This window comes from Pogoniulus pusillus, chromosome 28, assembly GCF_015220805.1.
Source record: "Pogoniulus pusillus isolate bPogPus1 chromosome 28, bPogPus1.pri, whole genome shotgun sequence".
NCBI classification, from domain to species: domain Eukaryota; kingdom Metazoa; phylum Chordata; class Aves; order Piciformes; family Lybiidae; genus Pogoniulus; species Pogoniulus pusillus.
The window spans coordinates 17,121,864-17,148,793 of NC_087291.1; the positions used below are offsets into that span (position 1 = coordinate 17,121,864).

At 45.2% G+C, this 26,930-nt stretch overlaps 1 protein-coding gene across 6 annotated transcripts; it reads left to right on the forward strand.

Moving 5' to 3' along the window:
* Window positions 1–229: 229 nt before the first annotated feature.
* Window positions 230–26,546, forward strand: SGCE (sarcoglycan epsilon). Of its 6 annotated transcripts, XM_064167100.1 has the most exons (13): window positions 230–423; window positions 6,370–6,474; window positions 10,551–10,673; window positions 12,007–12,164; window positions 14,036–14,108; window positions 14,571–14,769; window positions 15,736–15,898; window positions 16,961–17,172; window positions 17,867–17,893; window positions 18,585–18,773; window positions 20,180–20,223; window positions 21,442–21,476; window positions 23,324–26,546. In XM_064167100.1, exons 1-13 carry the CDS (start codon window positions 294–296, stop codon window positions 23,372–23,374), a joined length of 1,509 nt encoding a protein of 502 aa, XP_064023170.1. In that variant the 5' UTR covers window positions 230–293; the 3' UTR covers window positions 23,375–26,546. The 6 variants fall into 6 exon arrangements, with proteins under 6 accessions (XP_064023170.1, XP_064023172.1, XP_064023171.1 ...); XM_064167102.1 differs by lacking the exon at window positions 21,442–21,476; XM_064167101.1 differs by lacking the exon at window positions 17,867–17,893.
* Window positions 26,547–26,930: the final 384 nt, after the last annotated feature.

The following is a 26,930-nucleotide window of genomic DNA, read 5'->3' on the forward strand; positions in this document are numbered from 1 at the left end:
GGCTGTAGCCAGGTGGGGCTGGACGCTGCAGCCAGGCACCCGGCACCAGCCGCTGCTCCGGGCGGTGCTGGACCCAGCCAGCCCCTGCCGCCCCCGGCCCTGCGCACTCCGCTCCGGGCCCTCCCCGCTGCCCTCAACATGGCGCCGGCAGCGCGGGGCGGGCGGCTGGTCCCGGCATGCCCCGCGGGCTGCCTGGAGACGGCCGGGGCGGGGCGGGGCGGGAGGGAGGATGCTGCCGCGGGCGCCGTGGGGCGAGGCAGCGGCGGCGGCACCGGCACGGCGCGGAACGGAGGATGCGGCCACGGTGGCGGCGGCAACGGCAACAGCAGCAGCCGGCGGCGGAGGAGCGGGGAGCTATGCGGTGCTGCGTGGCGGGGCCCTGGCCGCACAGCGGGGGTGCCCTCACCACCCTCCTGCTGACAGGTCGGTCACGGCGGCGTTTCCCCGCGGGCAAGCGGCAGCGGGCCGTGCTGGCAGCCTTGCGGGCTCCGTGTCCCCTCCTGGCGGCACTGCTGCCTCCTCGCCTTTTCCCTCCCTGCATGCCTCCGCGCCGGTGCGTTATCCCGGCCGTCCCGGTGCGCCCCGCGTTCCCCCAGCCCCGCCTCGGTTCCAGCAGCGGCGGCGGCGGCCAGCCCGCAGACGGTGCAGGGACGGCGGCCTGCCTGCTTCTCGCCTTCTCCCCGCGGAGGGCACAGCCGCAGCCCGGCCCTCTCGGAGCCGAGGGAGCCCGGATGGGGCTGGGGCTGGGCGGCTGGGCCGGTGAAGAGGCTCCGCGATGTGGCCGGGGGCGTTGCTGATGGCCTGCCCCGGCGGCGCTGGCTGGCAGGGGCGCTCCGCTGCCGGGGACAGCGCCGGGCTCAGCTTCTCTCCTCCCTCCGCCTGGCAGGGCTGGCGCCCGTCTCCCAGCGGGGGCTGTTTTGACTAAAAGAGTATCTTTTGTATCCTTCCCAGTTCGGCCACTTGATCCAACTGTGTCAGAGCTGAGATTGCGTCTTCTGCGTTCGGAGCCCTAAGCCTGCTCCCTCTAACGCATGTACAGCAGAGCTGTCGTGCAGCAGGCAGGTTCTGCACAGTGGAATGCTTTCAACGGGTTACGCTTAATACCATACCAGCCACAGGAGTGCCTTTATGAGACTCGCTCACCCAAGAGCAAGTTAACAGCAAAATAATCTGTCTCTTTCGGTTATTCTGTGGTGTGAGAAGTCAGTGGTCTGTCATTGACAGCTAACGATCTGCTCAATGTCTTCTTGAATAGTACTTCTTCACGGCCAGTCTTGTCGTGGGATATTGACACGGTCAGAGGTGACAGGACACACTGGATATATTAACATGCAGTTAGCACCTGGGTGTTGAGTGTGAGGATAAAACTTTCCATCTGTTCAACGCAAGGTGCTGCTCTTTCCTTATGTGGAAATAGTTCCTGCCTCTTTTGCCACCCTCTCCTCAAGACCAACTGTGAGATAGCAACCAAGAAGGAACTAGGACAATCTTAGAGTAAGTTTTCAGTATGACCTAAGACAGTAAGTTTAAGAAAGTTCAACTGAAATGAGCTTTTAGAAGATCTGAGTCCACAAGTCTTTGCCAGATAAGAACAGAGAGCTTAAGGTTGTTTTTTTGCCTAGAGTTAACTTTTCCACTCCAAACTCAGGCATTTTTAAGTTTGGTTCAGGAGGATTTCATTACTTTAAAACAGCAGAACACACAGTTTAAGATTGATATAAAAAAAAAGGAATCATGAACTTAAATTCAGTTAAGCTCTTTCAAGAGGTATCTATTTAAAATTCATGCTTTATGAAGGTGGAGTTTTGTAGTATGTTCCTGGTTTGAGTTCAGGTACAACAGTACCTGCTTAGAGAAGCTGAATGATGCAAGCTGTCTCAGTTCATCCCAGTTCCTCTCCATCCTCATTAAGCCAAAAAAACAAACCCACCACAACAACAAAAGAACCCAAGCCTACCCCCTTGTTCCCATGGTAGCATCTTTCTGCTTTCCTAGAGCTTGACATCTGAGCTGTGACCACATGCAAGAACTTCCAGTCTCATCTCCTGGCCCTAATGTGAGCCACAGCCCTGCCTGAAAGTCCTTTCTTTTGAGTCTTGTTCTTAAGTAGACTCTGTGGTACTGAAGCATGACTTAACCAGGCAAAAAGGCATCTTACAAAGTGGAGCATAAGAAGTAGCATAAAATCTGCAAACAGATTTCTTTGAGTTCTCCTCTGCCAAGAGAGATTATTTCCCCCCATTTCTCTAGTAGCATTTGATCTGCAGAAGAAACTTGACTTGTGCTTTTTGTGCTTCTTCAAGACGTGTGAAACATCCTTGCAGGTTTTTTGGAGGAGACTGGCTGCTGTCAGAACACTTGGTTAGAACTTCTTTAAAGTACTCCACAGGAGTTGCAGTCACCAAAGCAAACCCCTTTCTTTAGATGAGAGGTTGTGTGCATTCAAACTAAGAAGAAAGAATGCCAAGCCTAGACAAGAATGTCTGCTTTGGTACAGCTTTTGAGCTCTTCTTGAGGAGATACTGATATGTTGACAGCAGGCATTAGCAGCATAGAGTGCTGTCCTTTGGCAGAGCTCTAGAGGAAAGGAGGGAGTTGCTAGTTTGGAATACTTAGAGAGGAATTTGAAAGAAGCAGGAAGGAGCCAAGAAACCAGAGAACAGACATTAGTTCCCTTCTAATCAGCTGAGCTGCTTTTCAAGCAAGTAGCAGCGAGAAGCAATAGAACCAGAAAGTTTTGGCATGACTATCTGGAAGTGTTTCCAGTATAGAACAGGGTACTACAGATGGAGAGCTGAAGGTATGGATTTCAGTGGCTGCTGCTGAGACTTGCAGTGGTGCACTTAGCATGGACAGGTTATGCAGGTCCAAAGTAAACACTGGTTTGTTAACAGGGTAGTTATGCTGCTCTCTAACCAGTTGCCTGGCTTAAAGCTGAGCTGTGGACTAGGTGCTTGGAGGGTCTTTTGTTGTGTCTTGGTGCTATCACCAAGGTATCTGCTGTATGTGGAGCTCTGCTTCCAGCTCACTATGCAGGAAGGGCTCCAAGCTAGATGGGATAAGTGGTGGAGGACTGCAAGAGCATTTTTTTAGGGCAGGGTTGTGTGGTAAGAGAGCAAGGGGCAGTGAAAGCGTGGCCCAAGGTTCTGGTATGTGGCTTGAGAGTGCTGAGCACCTGCCTAGGCCACAGTCCCAGAGGGAGCTGTGGGAGAGAGGGGAACTGCTGGCTTGGGAGAGCTGGAGCTGTGTGCTGCATTAGAAGTGAGAGAGATGGGCTTGAGGTCCTACTTCAAAGAAGCAATAAGGAGCATAGATGGGGGCTGCAAGATGGTTTGTGGGTGTCAGACTGTCGTAAAGGAATGGGGATGCTGCTCCATGATACTTGGGACCTTTTTGCTTTGTGTTGTGGCTATCTTTGTGAAATGTTCTGCTATTAAATATTAATATTAAAACCCTTACATAAACCCTATGTAAAGATAATTAAAAGGGAAAATAGTATAAAACAACATCAATATAATTTATGTTCACAAGCTAAAACTGCTTCATTTCAGAGAATGGCTTAGGTTGGAAGAGACTTTTGAGATCATCCACTTCAACCTCCCTGCCACTGGGAGGGAAATGTAAGGAAAAGAAATGTTAATTAAAGAAAAGAGACTAGAAAACACTGCAAATGCACTTTACCTATGTTGAGGTCTCAGGCACAGAGCTGTGAGTTGCTCCTGCTGTTCTAAGCACTTCTGGGTGCTCCAGCAAGTGTGGTGGTGTGTAACCATCTGAAGAGCATGACACTATTAGCATCTTTCCCAGTGTGAGAACAAGGCTGATTAAACGAATTCTGAAGTGTTTCTTTGATAAAATGCATGGTTTGAATCCCTGTGTTGTGTAGTGTAAGGGCTCTCTTGTCATCCTTTAATCATATTCACAGATCTTCCCTCAGCTTTCTTCATGTTGTCAGTGTGCTCCTTGAAGGCTCTGTGTAAGTACTAGACACAGTGTTTGAACAGTGATCTGTGTCAAGGATAGAAATGAAATCTCCCTGCTCCTCCTTGGGTTGCTATTTACTCACCATAGAATCACTGTGGTTGAAAAGACCTTTCAGATCATCCAGTTCAGGCATTCTCTAACTCTGCCAAGGGTGGGGCTAAACCATGGCCCTCAGCACCACAGCTCTGCCTCTTGGAAACGCCTCCAGGGGTGAGGATTCAACCACCTCCCTGGGCAGCCTGTGCCAGGCTTTGAGAACCCTTTCAGTCAAGAAGCTTCCTCTGATCTCCAACCGAAACCTCCCCTGGTGCAAGTTGAGGCCATTTCCTCTCATCCTATCACTTAGAATGATAAATTAAGCAGGTTGGAAGAGAGCTCCAAGCTCATTCAGTCCAACCTATCACCCAGCCCTGGCCAATCAACCAGACCATGGCACTAAGTGCTCAAACTAGCACAAACCACCTCCCTGAGGAGCGTGTTGGAGTGCTTGCTGACAGCCCTCTCAGTGTTGCTGTAATTTGTTTGCCAGTGAGTGTTTGGTTCTTCCTGCAGGCTGGTACCTCTGAACCCGAGTGCTGCTGCCTCTTTGTTTCTGGTACTGTTGTTTTTACAAGGAAGTGAAGCTGCTAATCTGATAGCATCTTTTCACCAGAGTTTGACACGAGTTCTCCCTCCCAAACAACGTAAAAAGAAACATCACTTACTGTGGCCACGTTGCCCTTCCTAACATGTGACAGCAGGTCCTTCCCTCCACGCTCTCAGCTGGCATGTAACTGTCCAAACAGCTGATGTATCTGTTCTTCCTCACAGAGGAATGGGAACAAAGAGCCCAGAATGGGAGGTGAGGAGGAGCTTTCTCAGGCAGTTCTGCTGCTGGTGAAATGGAGTTTGTCAGCTCCACAGCTGCCTTCTGTCTCCTGTAGATATTTGCTCCTCACCACATTTAAACTTTGCTCCTTCAGCTGCAGTGATCCAACTGTTTTCAGGCTGCCTGGGAAGAAGACAATCATTTTTATTTTCAGAACTGATTATTGGTCATGCCTGCAAGCTAGGAAATCAGTTCCATGTGTCTTTATCTAAGCAAAGCATCTTTATACAAGCAAAGCCATGCTCTTGGTTCCTATACTTCCCCTACTTGGCTCAAAATACACTGCACCAGGCACAGTACTTCAGCAATGGCTGTGCTCTGTGTATGAGGTTTTGCCAGTGCATAATTACTGGAGAATATTCTTCATCATCTTAGAATCACAGAGCCAGAGAATTGTTTCAATTGGAAAAGACCTCTAGATAGGTAAAAGTGAGTGCCAGGAGGCTGGAGCCAGGCTCTGCTTGGTGATGCTGGTAACAGGACAAGGGGCAATGGTGGAAGCTGAGGTACAGGAAGTTCCAAGGAAACATGAGGAGGATTTTTTTTCCCCTGTGAGGGTGACGGAGCACTGGCACAGGCTGCCCAGGGGGGTTGTGGAGTCTCCCTCTCTGGAGATATTCAAAACCTGCCTGGATGTGTTCCTGTGTGACCTGCTCTAGGTGATCCTGCTCTGGCAGGAGCATTGGACTGGATGAGCTTCTGAGGTCCATTCCAGCCCCTGACACTCTGTGATTCTGTAGTTGAGTCCAACCATCAACTCAACACCACTATAGCTATTAAACCATGTCCCAAAGTGCTATGTCCACACATTTCTTGAACACTTCCAGGGTTGGTGACTCCACCACCTCCCTGGGCAGCCCATTCCAATGCCAATCACTCTCTCTGACAACAACTTCCTCCTAACATCCAGCCTAGACCTGTCCTGGCACAGCTTGAGACTGTGTCCCCTTCTTCTGTTGCTGGCTGCCTGGCAGAAGAGACCAACCCCATCTGGCTACAACCTCCCTTCAGATAGTCGTAGAGAGCAATGAGCTCTGCCCTGAGTCTCCTCTTCTGCAGGCTGCACACCCCCAGCTCCCTCAGCCTCTCCTCACAGGGCTGTGCTCCAGGCCCCTCCCCAGCCTTGCTGCCCTTCTCTCAACACCTTCCAGCACCTCAACATCTCTCTTGAATTGAGGAGCCCAGAACTGGACACAGCACTCAAGGGGTGTCCTGAGCAGTGCTGAGCACAGGGGCAGAAGAACCTCCCTTGTCCTGCTGCCCACACTGCTCCTGAGCCAGCCCAGGATGCCATTGGCTCTGCTGCCCACCTGGGCACACTGCTGGCTCCTGTTCAGCTCCTCTCTCCCAGCACCCCCAGCTCCCTCTCTGCCTGGCTGCTCTCAGCCACTCTGTCCCCAGCCTGTAGTGCTGCTTGGGATGGTTGTGGCCAAGTGTAGAACCCTGCCCTTGCCTGGTTCAATCTCACTGTTGATCTTACTAATGTAATCTTTTTTTGCATGTTTTACTCTCAAAAGCTTTGTTGTTAAGCTCTGCTGATGGCAGTAATGGAACAGTTAACTGGACGACTAAGCGAGCCCACAGTTATGTTATCAGCAGAATAAAGGCTGTTGAGAAGAATGGTGAGTTTAGGTTGTGAATGTAAACCCCATGTTGGTTCAGTCAAGTCTGCTTTTTAATACTGCTCTTGCTTTTCCAGTCATGTTTTAGCAGTAAGGTGCTGGTTCCAGGTAAGTAATCTGGGATATTTTCCATTTCTTCAGTCTTGTGAACGTTCACAGACCTGCTTGTCCTTGTGACTCTTCCCCAACTGCTCCTGCTCCTGTAGCTCTGCTTGAAGTAATGGCTGTGTTACACCTAATGCTGCACTTCTCACCAGGGCTGGTGCTTGGAGACACCTCTGCAGTGTGCTTAATACAGTAACTCCTCTGCAGCAAGCCAAGACAATCTTTTTGTTGATGTATGGGGAAAGGCTTCTTTGCTGTTGCTTCTGTAAGTGCACATGGAACAGTGGAGCAAGTGTGCAGTGGCTGAGGAGAGGCTTTGCTCTGACTGCCCAGCCAGGCAGTCTGCATTGCCCCCTGCCCCAGTCAAGTGATTTCTGGTGCTGTGCTTCATCTGCTGAAATCCACTGGGGAGAAGCCTCTGGAGTTGCCCCAGAAAAACCTGAGGAGGATTTTTTCTTTCCTGAAGATGATCAACATCCAGGATTCAGCCAACATGGGAAATCTTCTGACATCTCTGGATCTTCTGGATCTGGTGGGAGCCTCCAGGCTCTGGAGGTTGTTAGAATCTCAGCTAAATTCTTGGCTGTGCCCATGTTCAAGACCTGCAGGAAGAACAACTGGGGCACTGTTTCAAAAGGAGCAATGTGTGTTCTCCAACCTTCAGTTCCTGATCACTTCTTTCCCAATCTGCAGAGCTTTTAACCTTTGCAAGAATTATTTTGGTTGGAAAAGACCTTTAAGATTGTTCTCTACCTCTGCCAAGGCTGGACCTAAACCCTGTCCCTCAGCTCCACATCTCTGAAACACCTCCAGGGATGGGGATTCAAGCCTCTCACTGGGCAGCCTGTTCTAAGCTTTGAGATATCTTTCAGTCAAGAAATTTCTTCTAATCCCCAACCTAAACCTCCTCTGGTGCAACTTGAGGCCATTTTCTGTCATCCATTCTGCAGAAATTTATCCTGGCACCTACAGAAAATCCTCCTAAGGATGTGGAAAGGAGAGAAGGAAAGAGTGCTATTGAGGTAGCTGCTATGCTGTGATGTTTTTCTAGCAGGGATCTGTTGTGATCCTCTGTAGTGAGGATTTTTAATTCCACATGATCGATTTTACAGGAACCTTTCACAATCCACAAGGTTTTTATCTACCACAGGGAATTGTCCCAGGCAATCCCCATCTGGCAGTCTGCTGGATGAGGTTAAGTATATTCATTGTGATCCCTACATCATCTAAGATGATTACACTTTCACCTCCAGCCTCAGGCACTCAGCAAAACAACTGTGTGGGGTTTAAGAGCTTCTGAAGAGAGCAGCATTTCACTGGTTCCATTATTGAAAAGCTGTCATAGGCTGAAGACTCATCATTTTCCTTCTGTTGTGGAAGGAGCTTCCTACTGGGAGAAGAGGAAAGCTCTGGCAAGGGAGGTGAGGACTTTGCAAGTTCTTCATCTCCACACCTGTGTCATTTCAGTGTGTTTTTCATTACAGCATCAAATGGGTGGGTAGTTTTCTTGCCTGCCACCAAGGTCATTATTTTTTCATCTGCATTCAGTCCTTGTTGGTGTGTTCACTTCAGCCACAGAGAAACAGCTCATTACTAGCAGAGGGCAGGCATTTCGTGGTGGCAATGGATTACCTTGGACAGATGGGGTTGGTTTTTTTCAGTAACTGCTGATTTTCTTCCCCCTCTTCCTTTCTGAGACTATTGCTTGTGGAGGAAATACACATTGCATTTCCACTGCTCTTCCTCTTTGCAGTGCATCTTCTTTCTAGAGTCAAACATCAGAAAGGGAACAAAAGACATCTTCTAAGATCTTGAAAAATTTTCAGCCAGCCACTATTTTTCTGTTTTATTTATCTTATAATTTCCTTGTTCTGCTTGGCTTTAAAATAGTTTAAAGGAAATGAATGGGTTTCCTTGCAACTCATTCACAGAAATGAGCACAACAGTTTTGGGGCTCATCAGTTTGCTAATTTTAGTTACACAGAGAGCAGTGTTACTCTGCTTATGTCTATGTAATTAAAATTACAGTGGCTACTTTGTTAACCACACAAAGTTGTAATAAACTACTTAATTTTTAGGATCTGTTTTAATTTTGTCTTCCAGGAAAAATGATTAGGCAGATACTCAGTTCAGGACTTCGGTTAAAAGCAGCTTCCAAAAGTGGGGATTTGATCAGTAATATGTCCAGAGCTTGAGACTATTCTACAATATCAAACTTGAAGAGTGGGAAGTAGATAACTAAATGTAGAGCTCTCCATTGCAACTGTCTGCATCTCCTCTCAGCTGCCTCTGCAGTCGGTGGAGATCCAGTCTGCGTAGTTAGCAGTCTAGGACATGATTCAACTCATTTACAGGAGGAATCAAATTAATCAAGGCCTAGAAGCGTCTGTTTCTTCTCCACTGACTATAAAAGGAGCCTGACTAACTCTGTGGTGGATGTTGTTTCTGTGGGCATCTAAAATTAGGTGAGATAGATTCCACCCGGAGTACGTGGTGCGAGGGATGGAATGTCTGTGATTAATGCCTAATTAGCAGTGGCTTTTTAAGCAGACCTCAAGGCAGAAGGTTGGTGTAATGAGAAGGCTGGAGAAGTGATAGCAGGATTACTCAATTACATCAGCTTGAGCCACATTGCAGGTGTATTTTGCTTACTGATGGAAGGGCTGAAATTAGCCCTTTTACCTTCTAGGAGGTGTGGGGCTTGTTCCTTTGAGTTTATGACAACTCTGTGGTCTTGGAGTCACTCTGCCCCTGACAATCCCCCCAAGCTGCATGGCACAGTCTTTGCTCAGAGCTGTGACTCCTCAGAAGTTTCCTTCAGCTTAGCAAGCGAGGCAGGTAGCTGTGAGGCTCTGTATCTGTGACTGCTCTTTATTTACCACTGGTGTAATCCTGATCTGTTGACATTCTCAGCAATGTGCTTCATTCCTTCAGGGCATTGACTTAAAGTTGAGCAGTGATACGGGATGGTAACATGACTAAGAGTGTATCCTTTAAAGACACCATGAGAAACACCTTTTAGATCAAGATTCTCCATTTACACTTTAATTTTTTAGCTTGTTGATAAAGTGGTTCCTTATCCACTTAGTGTGTCATCATGATTTTTGCATTAAAATATATAGTGTCCCTGTGTCTATATATATACACATACACACATATGGTAGTGTGTCAGATGTGTCATACCTAAGGAAGATTTGCTTTCACCAACTACATTTGTAATTGCATAAAAAAGTCCCTGTTGCTCTTGCATGTGCTGGTTGTTCTAATTCAAGTTTCCTGCAGGTTTTTAATTCTTGAATACTGTAAAACACAGCTTCATTTGGTTTGGAGCCAGTGCCTGGCCTTTAACTGCCCCTTAACCTTTTGTTCTCTTCTTCAATGGGGAGTTTTCTAAGCAGCTTTTTAGGTGTCTATTGTCTGAACTTGCTGGCTTAAAGTCTGCCTTTAAGAACTCAGAAATGCTCAGCTGAAGTGAATTTCCTTTGTTCTGTTCTGCAGAGAGTGAGAACTCTGCCATTCCATTCTGTGAGCAATCAATGCCATTGATTGGTAAAGTTCCTCCTTCTCGTCTTCCTTATCTGTATGTAAAACGTCAAGAAACCACAATTGTATCACCCACTGGACACATTTTTGTTCATGTCATACTACAAATAAACAGCTGTAAAATTCCAGTAGCCTCCGTTGTTGGTTTTTGGGTTCTTTTACTGCAATAAAAACAGTTTGTGCAACTTCTGAGGTCCTACCACAGCCAGTTCTGCAGTGCTGGAAGCCTCCTGTTGGGCAAAGAGAGGCTTTGCTGTGTCCTCATCTTAAATCCACCCAACCTTTAAAAACTTATTAACAGGTCTCTAATATCTGTTGCTTTCCTGCTGCCAGGCTGCCCACACTGCTGTTGAAATGCATGATGTATTATCCAGAGCATGTCTCATTTTTGCCTTTTTCTGTCTCTTATCTTTCCTTCTGCTTTTCAGTGTACACAATTCTGTCCAAGGTGCACTCTGATCGGAATGTTTACCCTTCTGCTGGAGTTCTTTTTGTTCATGTTTTGGAGAGAGAGTACTTTAAGGGGGAATTTCCTCCTTACCCAAAGACTGGTATGGGATGCTAAGATCTTCCATATTATATAAACATGTAATAGAATGTTAAAATGTCTGTCTGCTTAGAGTTCAGCATGCAGCATACAAAGAACACTTGTTAGTTTCTATGGAAATGCCTTCAACTGATAGAAGATATCTGGTCCCAAAAGGTGGAAATGATGGGGGTTGTGATCATTTGTGCAGAGATGCAAAATAAGTGTGTGTTGGGAAGGCATAAGCACAACACCAGAGAGCTGAGATCAGGGGGTAGCTTTTCTTGACTTTCACATCAGAGATGAGATCAGGGAAGTTTCACTGTCTGCACAAAATGCCAGTTGCCTGATCCCTGTTTTATGTGTAGCAGCTATCAGGCTATGTGATGGAGCACTTTCAAGTTTACTCTCTGCTTTCAGATAGAATAGAACACTGAATCAAATACAGACTGTACAGATCATAGAATGGTTTGGGTTGGAAGAGACCTTTAAGATCATCTAGCTCCAACCTCCTGTCATGGGCAAGGACACTTCCTACTAAACCAGCTAGCTGAAGGCCCCATCCAGCCTGCCTTTCAATACTTATAGGCTTGAAGCCTCCACAACTTCCCTGGGCAACCTTTTCCAGAGCCTCCCCACCCTCATGAGGAAGAAGTTCTTCCTGAGATGTAATCTCAATCTAGTTTTTCTTAGGTTTGAAATATCTTACTTAAAACAAAAGGATTCAGCTTTCTACCTGTGTTTAGGAGCAGCTCAGTGTTAGTAAGGTGGTTTTCTAAAGTGTGGCCTTTTGGCAGACCTAAAGGATTGATCATTGACAGCTTAGGATATGTAAAAGCAATACAGGTGGGAAAGAGAAAGAATTTTCTGCCTCCCCTGCTTATCAACAATAATAAATCTCTCAATATATGCTATTTATATAACTGTTGTATCTTCCTATAAAAATAGGAACACTCCTGTACTGTGTGTACAATGCAGAGGTAATCAAAACCACCTCTCTAGGCAGCCTGTTACAGTGCTCCATCACTCTTGAATTAAAGCAATTCCTCCTCCTCTTCAGATGGAACTTTGTATGTTCAGACCTAGTAGTTAATGAGTGCAAGCACAGAGAGTTAGGCAGGATTCTAGAAGGTCCAAGCATGTTCATCTCTGCAGCTGGCCACACTTCTCAGTACTTACAAGTGCTGAGGAGGACTTCCCATATTTCCCACAGGCTGAAGGTTAGCAGCAGTTCTTCCCTTTGGAAATGTGTAGAAGACCTAACAGGAAGAGAGAACAGGATTTTCTACTAGAAATGTGAAGATCAAGTTGTGCAGTATTGTCTTGCAAATGGTCCAGTAGATATTTTTCTTCTCTAGGTGAAATCAGTAATGATCCCATAACATTTAACACCAACCTGATGGGTTACCCTGACAGACCTGGCTGGCTGCGCTACATCCAGAGGACGCCATACAGTGATGGAGTGCTCTATGGCTCACCAACTGTAGAAAACGTGGGCAAGCCAACCATCATTGAGGTATTTGCTTTGGAAGGCTCAAAACCACTGAATTTGGCTTGGGGTGGAAGGTTTGGATTGCCAAAAAGCATTGCCTCTTATTTAACTTAATTCCTGTTACAAAAATATTTAAGGCAGGGACAAGGAGTTGTGACATGAACATAATCTCACTGTGTCCTCTTTGAGGGAAAGCCAATTGTGTGACATTGAATCTTCTGCTTTAAGGTAGAACTAGCAAAGAACAATAACCATCTAAATGGAGGGTTCCTTGCTGAATTACCTTTATGTTCTTGCCCTTCATCTTTCTAAGAGGCTTTTCAGTTCAGTAAAGTATAAATACATCAAACCTGTATCAGTCCATACAAATAAGTTAAGCCTGTATCAGTCTGTACAAATAAATTAAACCTAGATCAACTCATACAGATAAGTTAAACCTGTATCAATCTGTACAAATAAATTAAACCTAGATCAACTCATACAGATAAGTTAAACCTGTATCAATCTGTACAAATAAATTAAACCTAGATCAACTCATACAGATAAGTTAAACCTGTATCAATCTGTACAAATAAATTAAACCTAGATCAACTCATACAAATAAGTTAAACCTGTATCAATCTGTACAAATAAATTAAACCTAGATCAACTCATACAGATAAGTTAAACCTGTATCAATCTGTACAAATAAATTAAACCTAGATCAACTCATACAAATAAGTTAAACCTGTATCAATCTATACAAGTAAATTAAACCTAGATCAACCCATACGAATAAGTTAAGCCTATATCAACCCATACAAATAAGTTAAACCTGTATCAATCCATACAAATAAAAATGTATTTGATTACAAAAGATAAAGTTAGAAATATATTGACTATATTATATAGTGTAATAATATAAGTGGCTAGATTCTACATCAAGACCTTCACTTAAGTCTGACCCCAAGCCCGTATATGAACTAAGCTTTGCCTAGCATGTAAATAAAGTCACTGCAGCTCCCTCTCACCTGTGGCTTTTAATTCTGTAGTCGGTGAGGAGGGCAGATTGCATTCGATCTGCTCCTGAGTGCCACCTGAGAGGAGTGGTTGCATGCTCCTGCCCTCAGGATAACTTTCATCCTGTCGTAGTTTTGGAGGTGATGTCATGGTTAGGTCAATTAATTGGGGGTGAGCTCAGAGTGAGAAGAGTCCTGCAGTAGAGCAGGTAATGTTCTTGAGTTCAAGCCCCCGTGAAAGCTGTGCAGAGATGGTTTCTGAGGAATTCAGTACAGAGGCAGCTCCACTGCTGTCACTGTTACTCAGTGCAGGTGCATGGTCCGCACTGGCTGGAGTGCAGCCTCAGAGTGGGTGCTGTTGTGTTCCTGTACAGAGGGTTGGCTTTTCTAGGCATTGATGTTTAAAGTACTGTTGAAACAGTCCTGTGAAAGAAATAACAGAATTGAGGAGTTCAAATCTCCTCACTTTGTTTTCTGTTAGTTTTATAATGAAATGTTACATGGCATAGGATGTGTCAGGTAGGCTTTTCTTTTGCACTGAAAGGAACCTGCAGAAGGTATTCCAGAGGATTTCTCCTTTTGATTCCAAACTGGATGTGCAACATCTCTGACTTTTGTTTCTTTAATAATCAGTGTCACTGTGCTTTGTGGCTCTGTTTGCTGAGAAGCAGCATGGTTGTGTACCTGCTGCCATCTCCTTTGCCTCTCCCTTGTCCCTGAAATGAACGAAGTAAAATCTGAAATTAGGAAGAAATTGAATCTATTTCAGTTTGTTTCCTGAAGGAAGCAAACATCTAAAAGGTGATAAGCATTGCTAAATAATTGATTACATTTTCACTGATGTTTCATTTTTGCCTTGCTGCTTTGCAGTCAGATCTTTGGTTTGTTTGACTCTAGATCACGGCGTATAACAGGCGGACTTTTGAGACAGCGAGACATAATTTGATCATTAATATCATGTCAGCAGAAGGTATGTACAGACAACCACAGGAGCAGTTGGCTTGCAAAAGCCCTTTAAGATGACCCAGTCCAACCATTTTCTAACACTGCCAATGCTGGTGTTAAGTCACCACCCTCAGCATCCCATCTCTGCCTCTGAAACACCTCCAGGGATGGGCATTCAGCCACCTCCCTGCGGAGCCCGTTCCAGGCTTTGAGAAACCTTGCAGTGAAGGTTTCTCAGCTGAGGCACTCTTCCTGTAGTCTACTCCTCCATGGCTCAGTTGCTTCAGAACTAGCCAGTGCTTTTCAGCTTGATTAACAGCTGCTAGGACTATTTAAACTAACATGAGCACATCAGGTTGAAAAGGAGCTAGTTCACATGGAAGACTTTTAGAAAGGTGTTTCAGCCTCCGTGTGGTATTGTGTTAATGACTTCCAACTCTGTCATGGAATCTTTAAGGCAGAACTCCTCCTTTTTCCTCCCAACTAGATTTCCCTTTGCCCTATCAGGCAGAGTTCTTCATCAGGAATATGAATGTAGAAGAAATGCTGGCAAGTGAGGTTCTTGGGGACTTCCTTGGGGCAGTGAAAAACGTGTGGCAGCCAGAGCGCCTGAACGCCATAAACATTACTTCAGCCCTGGACAGGGGAGGGAGAGTTCCACTTCCTATTAATGACATGAAGGAGGGGTAAGCACATCTCTCACTCTGATGGCTTTGCTTTGCTCTCATCTTTCCTTGCTGAAAAGCTTCATATTTGTTGGAGTGTTCTAGAAACTTTGCAGTTGCTCTTTTGGATGTTGGAAATCAGATTGCTCTTAGATCTGAAAAGTTGCCTGATGGCCTGAGCCTGTTGTACCCTGGATCTGCCACAGCTGATACCTTTTCAACAGGAAATAGTTTCTCTATGTTCATTTTACAATGAGAATCTTGGAATGGTTTGGGTTGGAAGGGATCTTAAAGAATATTTAGTTCCAACCCACTCTGCCATGGCAGGGACAACTCCTACTACAGCAGCTTGTTCAAGGCCCCAGCCAACCTAACTTCGAACACTGCCAGGCTTGCAGCCTCCACAGCTTCTCTGAGCAAGGTCCCTTCTAAGCCAAACCATTGCCTGGTTTTCTGTACTGTAATGCTAAATGAAGTGTTAAGTTTGCATTCAGCCTTCAGTATTCTGCCAGTTTTGTGGGCAGTGGCATAGCTGCAATGTGGAACCTCCTAGGAGAAGCTGAGGCTTTGTCAGGTTGGTGTTGGAATTAGGTCCTTGTGAATTTCATTTGTAAATGTGGGAAGAAACTCTTTAAAAATCCTGTGCTGAGCAAGACTGAAGATTTCCTTAGGATAGAATCAGACTTTTTAAGTGCAATTTCTAAAAGTAGTCCTGATTTAAGTAAATACTGCAAAAGTAAGGAGCCCACACTTGGAGCTCTATGACTTCATCTGCCAAGCAAACATTTACACTATGCAGAAAACAGAACACCTTGTAGTAAGGAGCTAGAAAAAACCCTTTTGGTTTCAATCTGTTATTTATATCCTTAAACTATCAAGAAAAATAATTTTAGTCTTTTAAGCAGAGCAGAATCTTACTGTGAGCAGTAAGGTCTGGTGGAGTACATCAGGGGAGAGTTGTCCTGACTGCCATTCATCTTTCCACAGTGTCTATGTGATGGTTGGGGCAGATGTTCCATTCTCTTCCTGCTTAAGAGAAGTGGAAAACCCCCAGAATCAGCTGAGATGCAGCCAAGAGATGGAGCCTGTCATAACCTGCGACAAGAAGTTCCGTACTCAGTTCCACATCGACTGGTGTAAAATCTCCCTGGTGAGTTACTTTATTCTGGCATTAAAATCATGTTTGGAGAAGCTCAGTAGTTTATGCCAGACATGATACAGGCCCATTTAGAGTTAATAATAATGAAGTTGTCTGCAGCGGACTCCCTTAGGAATGTCCCAGCTGTGAGCTTCCCACCCTGCTTAGTGTGCCAGGAGCTTAATCTCTCTTCATCTTTGCTGCTGCAGTGCTGAGAGGAAAGTGTGAAATGAGAACCAAGAATGCTCGGGCAGCTGCAGCTGAAGTGTCAGGTGTCTGCTGGGTTCACCATGAGCAGGTTCCTTGGGAGGGACTTTTGCAGGAGAGAGGAGCTTTGGCCTTGCTCCAGTGCCCACTTCTAGCTGTGAACTGTTTTCTGGTAAGGTGCAGGTTGCTCTTGGTTGCTTTTCTTTAATTTGACTTCAAGGTTAAGAACTCCTAACTGCTTCTGGCACTCACAGCAAGTGCACAAAGATTTGCTTTTTATTTTTTTTGGGCCATGCTTTAGGTTTGAGAGGCCAGGATGCTGTTGGCCACATACTGGCTCATCTTCAGCCATAAGAAATCAAGCTGTGCAACCAGGGTATCTCTGGCAGGCACAGAACAAAGTAAGATACTAGAACATCAGACTGGATGTGAGGAGGAAGCTCTTCTCCAGCAGAGTGGTGAAAGCCTGGACTGGGTTGCTCAGGGAGGTTGATTGAGGCCTCGTCCCTGGAGATGTTTAAGGCCAGGCTGGATGAGGCTCTGGCCAACCTGGTCCAGTGTAGGGTGTCCCTGCCCAGGGCAGGGAGGTTGGAACTAGATGATCCTTGTGGTCCCTTTCAACCCTGACTGCTTCTGTGATTCTATGAATATCACTTCCAGCATTGATCAGAAGCTTTGAACAAGCCAGAAGGGTTTTATTCTCTTAAAAAAGAGTTTGGATGAAAGTTTAGAAGTAGTCAGATGTGTGCTGTGGACTCTTGAGGATGTTGCAGCTGGCTGCAGCCTGCCTGCTCTGACCTTCTGTTATTTCCTTATACAATTGTCTTTTTTAATTCTTTCTCTTTTTTTTCTTTTTCTGAGTATCAGGTTGACAACACAAAACAAGTTTCCACCTTTCAGGAAGTGATCCGTGGAGAGGGGATATTACCTGATGGTGGAGAATACAAGCCACCTTCTGACAGCCTGAAAAGCAGAGACTATTACTCGGATTTCCTCATCACCCTGGCGGTGCCCTCGGCAGTAGCATTGGTGCTCTTTCTAATCCTTGCCTACATCATGTGCTGCCGACGGGAAGGAGTGTGAGTACCTTCACACACTGATACCTGCAGGGCTCTCTAAGGTGATGATGTTGGGTAGGACAGTTTCATTCAGTTCATTAAAAGCATTGAAAATGAACCCAAAGCTCGAAGTAATGACGTGTCCCTCGTGGAAGCACAGACAGTAACTGCCAGGAGAAGGGATGTAAGGCCTCCAGCTGTTGTAGCTGAAAGGGTTTAAACGTCTCAGCACACACACAAAATGCCCCAGACACTTAAAATGCTAATAAAGGCTCGTGGATTCAGGGGAATATTAAGTCATTTCTAAAATGCTAGCTTGTCTAAAATAAACCTGGTTGAGATGACAACCTGAAGTTAGCTTTGTTCTAAACCACATAAAAGCAAAGCAGCAAGTAACGTAACTCCTGCCATCTTACACAAACTGCAGCTCCATTTTGTCACTGAATTTATTTGAGCCAGAAGCTTGCTCTTTAACCTGCATTTCCATCTCTCTGTGTGTGTGTGTCTGTGTGTGTGTGTGTCTCTCATCAGCACACCTCTCTACCTGCCTCCATCCAGGCCTCACCATACAGCCAGCTGCAAATGCTGCCGAGTTGGCGTTTGGCAAGAACCTTGTCAGCATTTGGGCATCACCAACTATCCTCAGCATCAGATAGATTTAATGTTCCAACTATCAATGCTATTATTTAATTCATAAATTTTGTTTTGTTTTTAGGGAAAAGAGAAACATGCAAACACCAGAGTAAGTGTCTTCTTTCCTGTTATTTTTCTTTTACCATTTAATTTTCATCCTCGGTAGCTTGTCATGCTTCATCCATCTGTGTCATAATCTTCTCTCATTCTCTCTAATCCATGGTTTAATTCATAAATGTGAAAGCTGCTTTTAAATCAGAGTCTTGGTCAGGATAGAAGACCAGAATAAAAAGGGTTTGAAATGAATGACTCTCAATTTGAGATAAAATAGTGCTGTTAGAATATAAAGATATTAATAGCTCATTTAAACTCCTGGTTATTGGACTTCCCAGCCTCTATCTTAAAGGCAGTGGAGAGGAAGGCAAATGTCCTGGAAGGTATCCAGTTGCCTATGCTATGTAGTGGTTTAAAATTAACCTGTGAGCTTTTATGGACTTCCCACAAGAATCAGGAGTTAACCAAACCTTTTAACTGCACCAGATAAATGCACAGGCTTGGGCCTCATGGAAAATCCTTAGCCAGACAGCAGATTCCTAATAGAATAATTACTGCCTTAAAGCTTAAATAAATCCAATATGTAATAAATAATTATTAACTTGACTATGCAAAGTTGCTGTAGAACCTCTGGCATGCCTCAGGGTCCTTGTAACTTTTGAGACAAATGTGACTTGTTCAAGTTTATCCCTTTAGCTGGGGCACTTTAAAAGAACTGTTTCCTGCTTGCTTTCTTTTTGCCACAGCATCCAGCTGGTCCACCACAGTGCTATACAGAAATCAACCAAGGAGCTCCGTGACATGTCTAAGAACAGAGAGATAGCCTGGCCTCTTTCAACACTGCCTGTGTTCCACCCAGTCACGGGGGAGATTGTGCCTCCCCTGCACACAGACAGCTATGACAACACCAGTATGCCTCTGATGCAGACCCAGCAGTAAGTACTCAGCTTTCCTCTTTGGCTTGCATCACTAACTCCAGTGCTTGTCATCTGCAGTGTTGTTTGGCCTGGAGGTAGCAGCAGTGGCTCTAGCTGAGGATGGCTCCAAGCTCTGCAGTTCAAGCAGGGATGCAAATGTCAAAGCAAATGAAAGGGCTTGGCAAGGAGCTCTGCCAGGAACAGGTGACACTGCTGCATGTTTTGGAGCAAACCTGCTGCTGCCAGAGGAATGGATTGAACTGCTCTGCTTTACACACCCTGCCTCTTCAGCCATGCCCTTGGACTTCTGGTAGAACACCAGCAGTGAGGCTGGGGATAGTTCATAGCAGAGACTCCAGACTTTGTCAGTAGTTAATGGTGTGCCTGTCACAGGTGGGTTATGTCTGGAATGGTGACACTGAAGAGGGACAGGTTCAGTTACACAGACACTAAACACAATGGCCCTCAGCCATTTCCATTACTCCCAGCCTCAGCAAGGCAGAAACCACAGAAATACTGATTCCTGGTACCTGATTTATCAGTAACTTAAGGACACCCTTGGGACAGACCTGCTGGTGCTTGATACGGGGTTAGGCACAGCTGAAGTAGTGTTTGCAGAAGTGACTGCCAGTGTTCTTCAGTGCTGTGCTCTGACACTGGGAGCTCCATCTGGGAGCTCTTCAGCTGGCAGGCCTGCATGGCTTGTGATACTGGTCCAGTGCCAGCACTACCCTGGCCCTAATACACACATCTTGCCCTAAGCTCCCTTCATAGTGTAGGTACCTGCCAGAGGAGTGCTTTCTTCTCCCTGTCCCAAACCTAAGTTCTTCAGAAGGTAGAGTTCTGCCTTGTGCAGCCACTGCAAAGTGCTCTGCCCCCTCTTTTACAGTTCCCTTTCCACTCAGAATAGCAATATTTTATGCCTGGGGCACCAAAAGCTCTCCCAAGTTGTACACAGGGTGTGTATCCCCTTCAGCTACATCCCAGCTCCTAATTCCTTTGTGTAAAAACAACCTCCCTAGCTAGGAGCTGTCAAAACAAACGCTTAAGCAGGACCCAAAACTAACTTTGCCTTGGTGAGTGAGCTGGTCCTGTGTAAAACCAGCTGACCTCTCCTCATTCCACAGTCTTGCAAATACTGTCACCTTTTCTGCATTCACCACTTGTGGAAACCAAACTCTGCAACACAACAGAAACCTGCCATGACTCCTCTGGTGCCTCACCAAGTCAGCTCTGAACCTGTCTGAGAACTGAAATAATAGGAGCTATCCCTCAGCAATAATTTCCTCTCTTTCACTGACTTGGCTAACCTTTTGACAACTGTATTTGCATAGTGGAAATAGGTTTTTGCTGCATAAGATAAAAGTAGAAGTCACTTGGTATTCAGACTCTTCTAATTCAAGATATTAAATTGTTCTTTGTAGGAACCTGCCACATCAGACTCAGATTCCACAGCAGCAGAGTGCAGGTCAGTACTGAGAAAATATTGTAGCTGTGAAGGAATCAGTAGTGACAACACACCCAGGCTGTGGGCAGTGCAAACCACTTTCCACTCTAGTAAGGTCTTAACAGCATTGCCCTCCAGGCTTTTGTACATCAGCAGACATTTGGGGCTGGGGTTGATTGAACAAGGAGGAGAACTCAGCATAAGGCACTGGGTTCTAAGCTAAGTGAGAAGCATGCTCCTAGAAAGCATTTTGTGTGACAAGAAGAAGCTACAGCCATATCCCCCACTGTGGGGAAATTCTTTGGATTCTCCAACTTCCCCCCTCCCAGCAATGCCACCTAAGCTCTGAAGAAGGAGCTCTATTCTGTTACTAAGCAAGAAGAGTTGACACTGGGGGACCTGTTCTGAGGCACATCCCCATGCTGCAGGTTTGCCATGCCTTAGTCATCACTTTTAGCTCCTTTTCCCTAGTCCTGTTGTAGTGATTGAGGCCATGAATGATTCCATCAGAGTACTGGCTAAGGCTGATGATGTCCTTAAGATGTGGAACAGAAATGCTGGAGTGAGTCCAGAGGAGGCCACGAAGATCCAAGGGGTCAGGCACCTCTGCTGTGAGGAGAGGCTGAGGGAGCTGGGGTTGTTCAACCTGGAGAAGAGTCTGTGGGTTCCTTAGAGCTTCTTCCCATGGGATCCTACAAGAAGGCTGCAGAGGGACTTTTCATAAGGTTGTCAAGCAGTGGGACAAGGGGGAATGGTTTGAAGATGAGGCAGAGCACGGTTAGACTGGATCTGAGGAAGAAGTTCTTCAGTACAAGGGTGCTGAGACTCTGGAACAGGCTGCCCAGGGAGGCTGTGGATACCTCTTCCCTGGAGGTGTTCAAGGCCAGGGTGAGGCCTTGAGCAGCTGAGTCTAGCTGAGAGGTGTCCCTGCCCATGGTAGGGAGGCTGGGGAAGATGATCTCTAAGGTCCCTTCCAACCTAAGCCATTCTGTGATTCTCTCTAGCTAGTGTCAGGTGTGAAAGCTACAGCCACAGCCATGCGAGAAAGGGAATCCAGAGGCCAAATTTGAGCATTCAAAGAGGTGTTCATGCAAAACCAGCCATAGACAGAGACATTACATTGAGCACACTGTAGGGAGCACAGCTCCAGGAGAAAGCCTTGTTAGAACTTAGGAGTTCCAGAAGAAACTCTTTTCATTCCAAATCCTTCTTCTTCATTACTGCTTTCGGGGATTAAAGGAGAATTTCGTATGACAACATTTCAAAGATTTGAGGCAAGTATATAACAGATGCTTCTGCCAATGTCTTTTTCTTGTTGTTGTCTGGAATCCAAAAGCATTTCTGAACTCCCCCCCCCCGCCCCAAACTGACTGCAGTTCTGCTAGCTCTGCTGTTTGTGTGTTCTGTTATACCTCTGTTGGAAATGGCAGATGACTCTGGCAGTCAAAGCTTCCAGCACTGGTTTGGGTTGACATTTAGCACAGCTCTTAACACTCAAAACATCACCCCCAGGTCAGCTCTTCTGTTGTGGCTGTTCTGTTACAAGGATTCCAGTCTGTCTTGCAGTAAAAAGGGTGCAAAGTCAGCAGGTAGCACTGTGAGAAATGTTGAAGGAGGGATGAAGTAGAAGCCTGCATGGATTTTGTCACTTTCAGGTCACACTGAAGAGCTGCCATAAACCCAGATCTTAACAGTCCTTCTGTAGCCCCTGATTTTGGTAGAATACATCTGGCTCTTTCATATCCACAACAGGAAAAAAACCTCTCTGAGACAGAAAAGATTCCCTCCTCTTTAGTTTGCAGTGACACCTTCTTTCACAGCTCAGAAGAGCAGATGACAATGCAAGAGCTTGCAGGATGTGCCTCTTGCATTTTAGCTCGTAACAGACATCTCTGACTCATGTTGTCAGGTTAGAACTTTAGGCAGTTATGATTTAGCCCCAAAATCCTAAGATGTTTTTATCATTATTACTTTGTTTTAGCAACAAAATACAAATTCAGCAATCAGTTTTATTGATCTGGTCAACTAAGCAATGTATAGGACTCAAATGCTGAAGGCCAAATAGATCTGTAGAACCAGACATCCATGGTTTCATTATTTTTCCTTTCTTGCAGAAGATTCCCAGTAATAGAATCAGGATTGTTAACACTCTACCATGATAAGAAGATATTATCATTTTAAAGCTTCTGGAGACCATAGGTAGTGATTTGAAGAGCAGAACACCCTCAGGGGGAAGAATTGCTTCTTAAGGTCTCATCTCAATCCAGCAAAGCTGGACCTTAGGAAGCAATCCTTCCCCATGAGGTTGGTGATGGAACAGGTTGCCCAGAGAAGTTGTGGAGGCTCCAAGCCTGGAAGTGTTCAAAGGCAGCTTGAACAAGGTGCTCTAATAGGAGGGGGGCTGGAACTAGATGACATTTAAGGTCCCTTCCAACACAACCCATACACTGATTCTACCTTCTTGAGGAACTACCTGAATGTCCAGTAAGAAACATTTCGTTTTTATTTTACCTTACATGAAACTGCAAACTTTAGCTGCTACAGGACTCAACTGTTTCACAAAGTTAGAAGTGGGAAAGGGCTGTATGAAAGGTGACAATTCCTATCTAGTGCTGATATTGCATTGCTGAAACTGTCTCCAGTTTTATCATTTGATTTCTCTTGATTGGCAAAATTCATAAGGACTCTTTGAAGGTGCTTGATTGAAAGGTTTATGGGAGATTCTGGGCAACCTGATCTAGTTGGGGATGTCCCTGCTGCCTGCAGGGAGGCTTGGACAAGATGCATTTTGGAGGTCCCTTCCAATCTAAACCATTCTATCATTCCTATAATGCTGAAGTCTAAACAATGCATGTGGCACCTTGAGCTTCACACTGTCCCTAGAGAGTCTGTTAGGTCCCAAGGACAAAGGTACATTTCTGGCTAAACCATTGCTTCCCAGATCTCTCCCTTCCCAGAAGCCAGCAAGCAAAATGTTCTCATATGCATTGTTGTCTTGACTTGTGTGTCCCCAGTGTGGCTGTGGTAAAGGACTAATAAATCTGTTCCTGTGCTCTGCTAGCCATTAGCAGTTGAACATCATCTACCACTGCTGAATGATAGAAACCCTCTCTACTTGCAGGTAAATGGTATTCCTGAGGAGAGGAAGCTAACAGAAGCAATGAATCTGTAATCAGAGGAGGCAGCAAATTGTTTTACTTCCTCATTTGTCAGTTGGTGCATGAGTTTTTCTGGTGTCTGTTCTGCATGCCCACAGTATTGAGATGATTTCAGTGCCAGAGAGTGCAGTCACTTCGTGGAGCTGCTGTACTGTATCCTTTTGTACTTGGGACAGTTTGTAAACCCTGACAACTTTTTATATTTGGTACCTTCAGAAAATAATCTTTCATATATATGTATTAATAAATAGCAACGTTTGTTCTGGTTGGGTATCTCCTGGAGATTTTAACAAGGAAATGAACACTTCAAAAAGAAGAACCAGGTTCAAAAGATTTGAACCCTGGCAGTGTTCAGAGGCAGGCTGGATGGGGCCTTGAGCAAGATGGTCTAGTAGGAGATGGATGTCCCTTCCCATGGCAGGGATTTGGAACTAGATGGTCTTTAAGGTTCCTTCCAACCCAAACCATTCCATGATTCTGTGATGATTTCAAACTGTTCAATGGGATGATGGAATTGCCTTGTATTTGCTGATTAAAAGCAGCAATGTATAAGCATGAAAACTTGTGCAATATGGTGAGGCTCAGCAGTAGCATTCCAGATGCAGTAGACACTTCTTTTGTAGAGATTACCAAACCAAAATGAGCAAAGTTAGCTTGGGGGAAGAAAAACAACCACAAAGCAAGAAGCAAACCCCTGAAACCATTCCTGCTGAAAATGAGATTTCTGTTCCTCTATCAGATCCTTCAACCCCCTGAAACCATTCCTGCTGAAAATGGCATTTCTGTTCCTCTACCAGATCCTTCAGAGCCCTGAAACCATTCCTGCTGAAAATGACATTTCTGTTCCTCTACCAGATCCTTCAACCCCCTAAACCATTCCTGCTGAAAATGGCATTTCTGTTCCTCTATCAGATCCTTCAGAGCCCTAAAACCATTCCTGCTGAAAATGGCATTTCTGTTCCTCTACCAGATCCTTCAGAGCCCTAAAACCATTCCTGCTGAAAATGGCATTTCTGTTCCTCTATCAGATCCTTCAAACCCCTAAACCATTCCTGCTGAAAATGGCATTTCTGTTCCTCTACCAGATCCTTCAAACCCCTAAAACTCTTCCTGTTGGATTTCCTTTCCTTTACCAGCTCCTTCACCAACTTGTAAGCAATAAATATTTAAAATCTGTCCATTCATTCCTGTGGTTGTGTTGGAAGAAACTGTTCCAAACCACTGTAGGCAGAAATTAAATGTCTGCAAGTAACCAAGGGTAGATTTTGTTCTTGTGTATATAGATGGACCAACTTTTAACTCTTTTTTTGTTTGTGATATTCCTGATGTAGTCTCTTTTTTATATCCTCCACGTTATTTGTCTTGTTTGAAGCAAAAGGAGTTAGGGAGAGCAAAAACCCAGGGATTATTTTTTTTGCATCTTAAAAAGGAGTTGGTTAAATGTGTGGCTGCTGTGAGAGGCATTTGTGTAGCTGAAAGCTTAATAATGGAACTTTGTTAGAAGAAACTGAGCTTATTTCCTTATTATTCCCTTAAATTATCACCATTTACTGAAAAAAAAATCTCCTGATGTGGTTTGGCTTACTTTAAATTAGTCTAAATTGCTCCAATAGTTCAGTCTCTGCTGTAACAGCTCACACCAACAAAAGTAAGATCAGTAAGACCTGGGGCTTTACCTTGAAGCATTCTGCTGTTTGAAGCTGACCCTTGTGCTTTGGCTCTCTCCTGCAGTGTTTTCTCTTTCAGAAGCTGCAAGTTGTTCTTCAGGACACTGCATTGGAAGCAGAAAGCTGTGTGTGCTTTAGCATTGCTAAATGCTGCCTGTGTTTCCTTAGCTGAGCTTTCTGACGTCTCTGCTAAGAGAAATTTGTGTAATTTAGGAACTTGAGGCTAAAAAGAAACTGTAAAGTAAGGATAGTAGGGTTTGTAAAAAGACCAAAGCAGTTACTGGCTTTTCTTTCCCTCCCCTCCCTGCCCTCTTCCTTCAAAATACCAAACGTTATTTATGTTAAAGAGACTTTCTGCAAAGGCATGGAGTGACAGGAGCAAGAGTGACAGCTCCAAACTAGAAGAAGCTGGACTGAGATGAGACATTAGAGGAAATTCTCCCCCATGAGGGTGGTGAAGCACTGGGACAGGTTGCCCAGAGAAGTTGTGGAGGCTTCAAGCCTAGCAGTGTTCAGAAGGAGGTTGAATAAGGCCTTCAGCAATTGTGGCTAGTAGGAGGTGTCTCTGCTGACGGTGGGATGGCTGGAACTACATGGTCTTTGAGGTCCCTTCCAAGCCAAACCATTCCATGATTCTATAATCTAGCCATGGGAATCATACCAGTGGTTGCTGTACTATGAGAAGTAGCTTAAGCTAAGTTGAAGTGTCTGAGACAGCTGGCATAAAGAACCATTCCAACTCCCTTTCAAGGTAGCACTCCTGACACCTACCTTGTCTAGAAGGTACCAGGCAGGAGCTTTCAGCACTCAGCCAGCCTCCTAAGAAACCTCTCCTTTTGTCCAGCAGCTTGGGTGGTCATCAGAGTACAAACAGCATTTGGTTTCTCCTAGTTTCTCCTGCTGTTTTCAGCTGTATGAGCTTCAGTGCTTTGGAACAGAAATGAATGGAATGGATTTTAAATACTGGTTTCTGCTGCAGCCTAAGACTGACCTTTGTAAATAGTGTTGGGTTTGGACCCTAACAGGTTCTGATGTGACAATCAACTACCAGTGGAGCTGCTCCCAGCTTAATATCTTAATATTCACCAGTGCCAATAGATGTAAGGAGATTCCTTAAAGTGTTCTGTACACCTTAAGGAAAGTTTGTACCAGCAGCTGCTCCACTCAACCCTCAAAACAATCTGATGATGTAGGTGACTTGGGTATTAGGCACACCCAGAGTGTTTTATAGTTGAGAGCTTCATTTACTTGAGGTACATTTAGTAAGAGATGATTTATTTTTACTTATTCAAACCATTACTCTGAAAGCATAGATTTATAAAGCTGGCTAAAGACACTTAATGGCTAAAGATTACTGAAGTGCTGATAGTTAAGAGCAGTACATTCACAACCCCTTTTAATGGCAGCATGAACTGCTGATGCAGTGGGAGGCAGCTGCAACCAAATGAACTGAAAAGCACTCCAGCTGCCTTTGTGTAAATACCTGAAATGTAACATCTAATAAACAGGAACACACGAAGTGGTCATGTCACTGCCTGCTTATTTCACTTGATGCTTGAGCTTTTTCTTACAGCTGTTAATGTTGTGGGTTGCCCAGGGAGGTGGTGGAAGCTTCATCTCTGGAGGTGTTTAAGGCCAGGCTGGATGAGGCTCTGGGCAGCCTGATCTAGGGAGGAGGGCTGGAACTGCATGATCCTTGTAGTCCCTTCTACCCCTGATTGATTCTGTGATACAGAAGGCTGAGTCCAGGAACTCAGTGTGGCCAAGAACTGAAGTGCAGCTGATTGTGTGGGGTTTGACTGGGTGAGATGCCCCAGAATGAAGTACTTGAAATGTCTGCATGACCTTAGGTGTTACCTTCTCTATTATTCAGGTAGCTCTGGGCACAGGAACTATCCCTCTG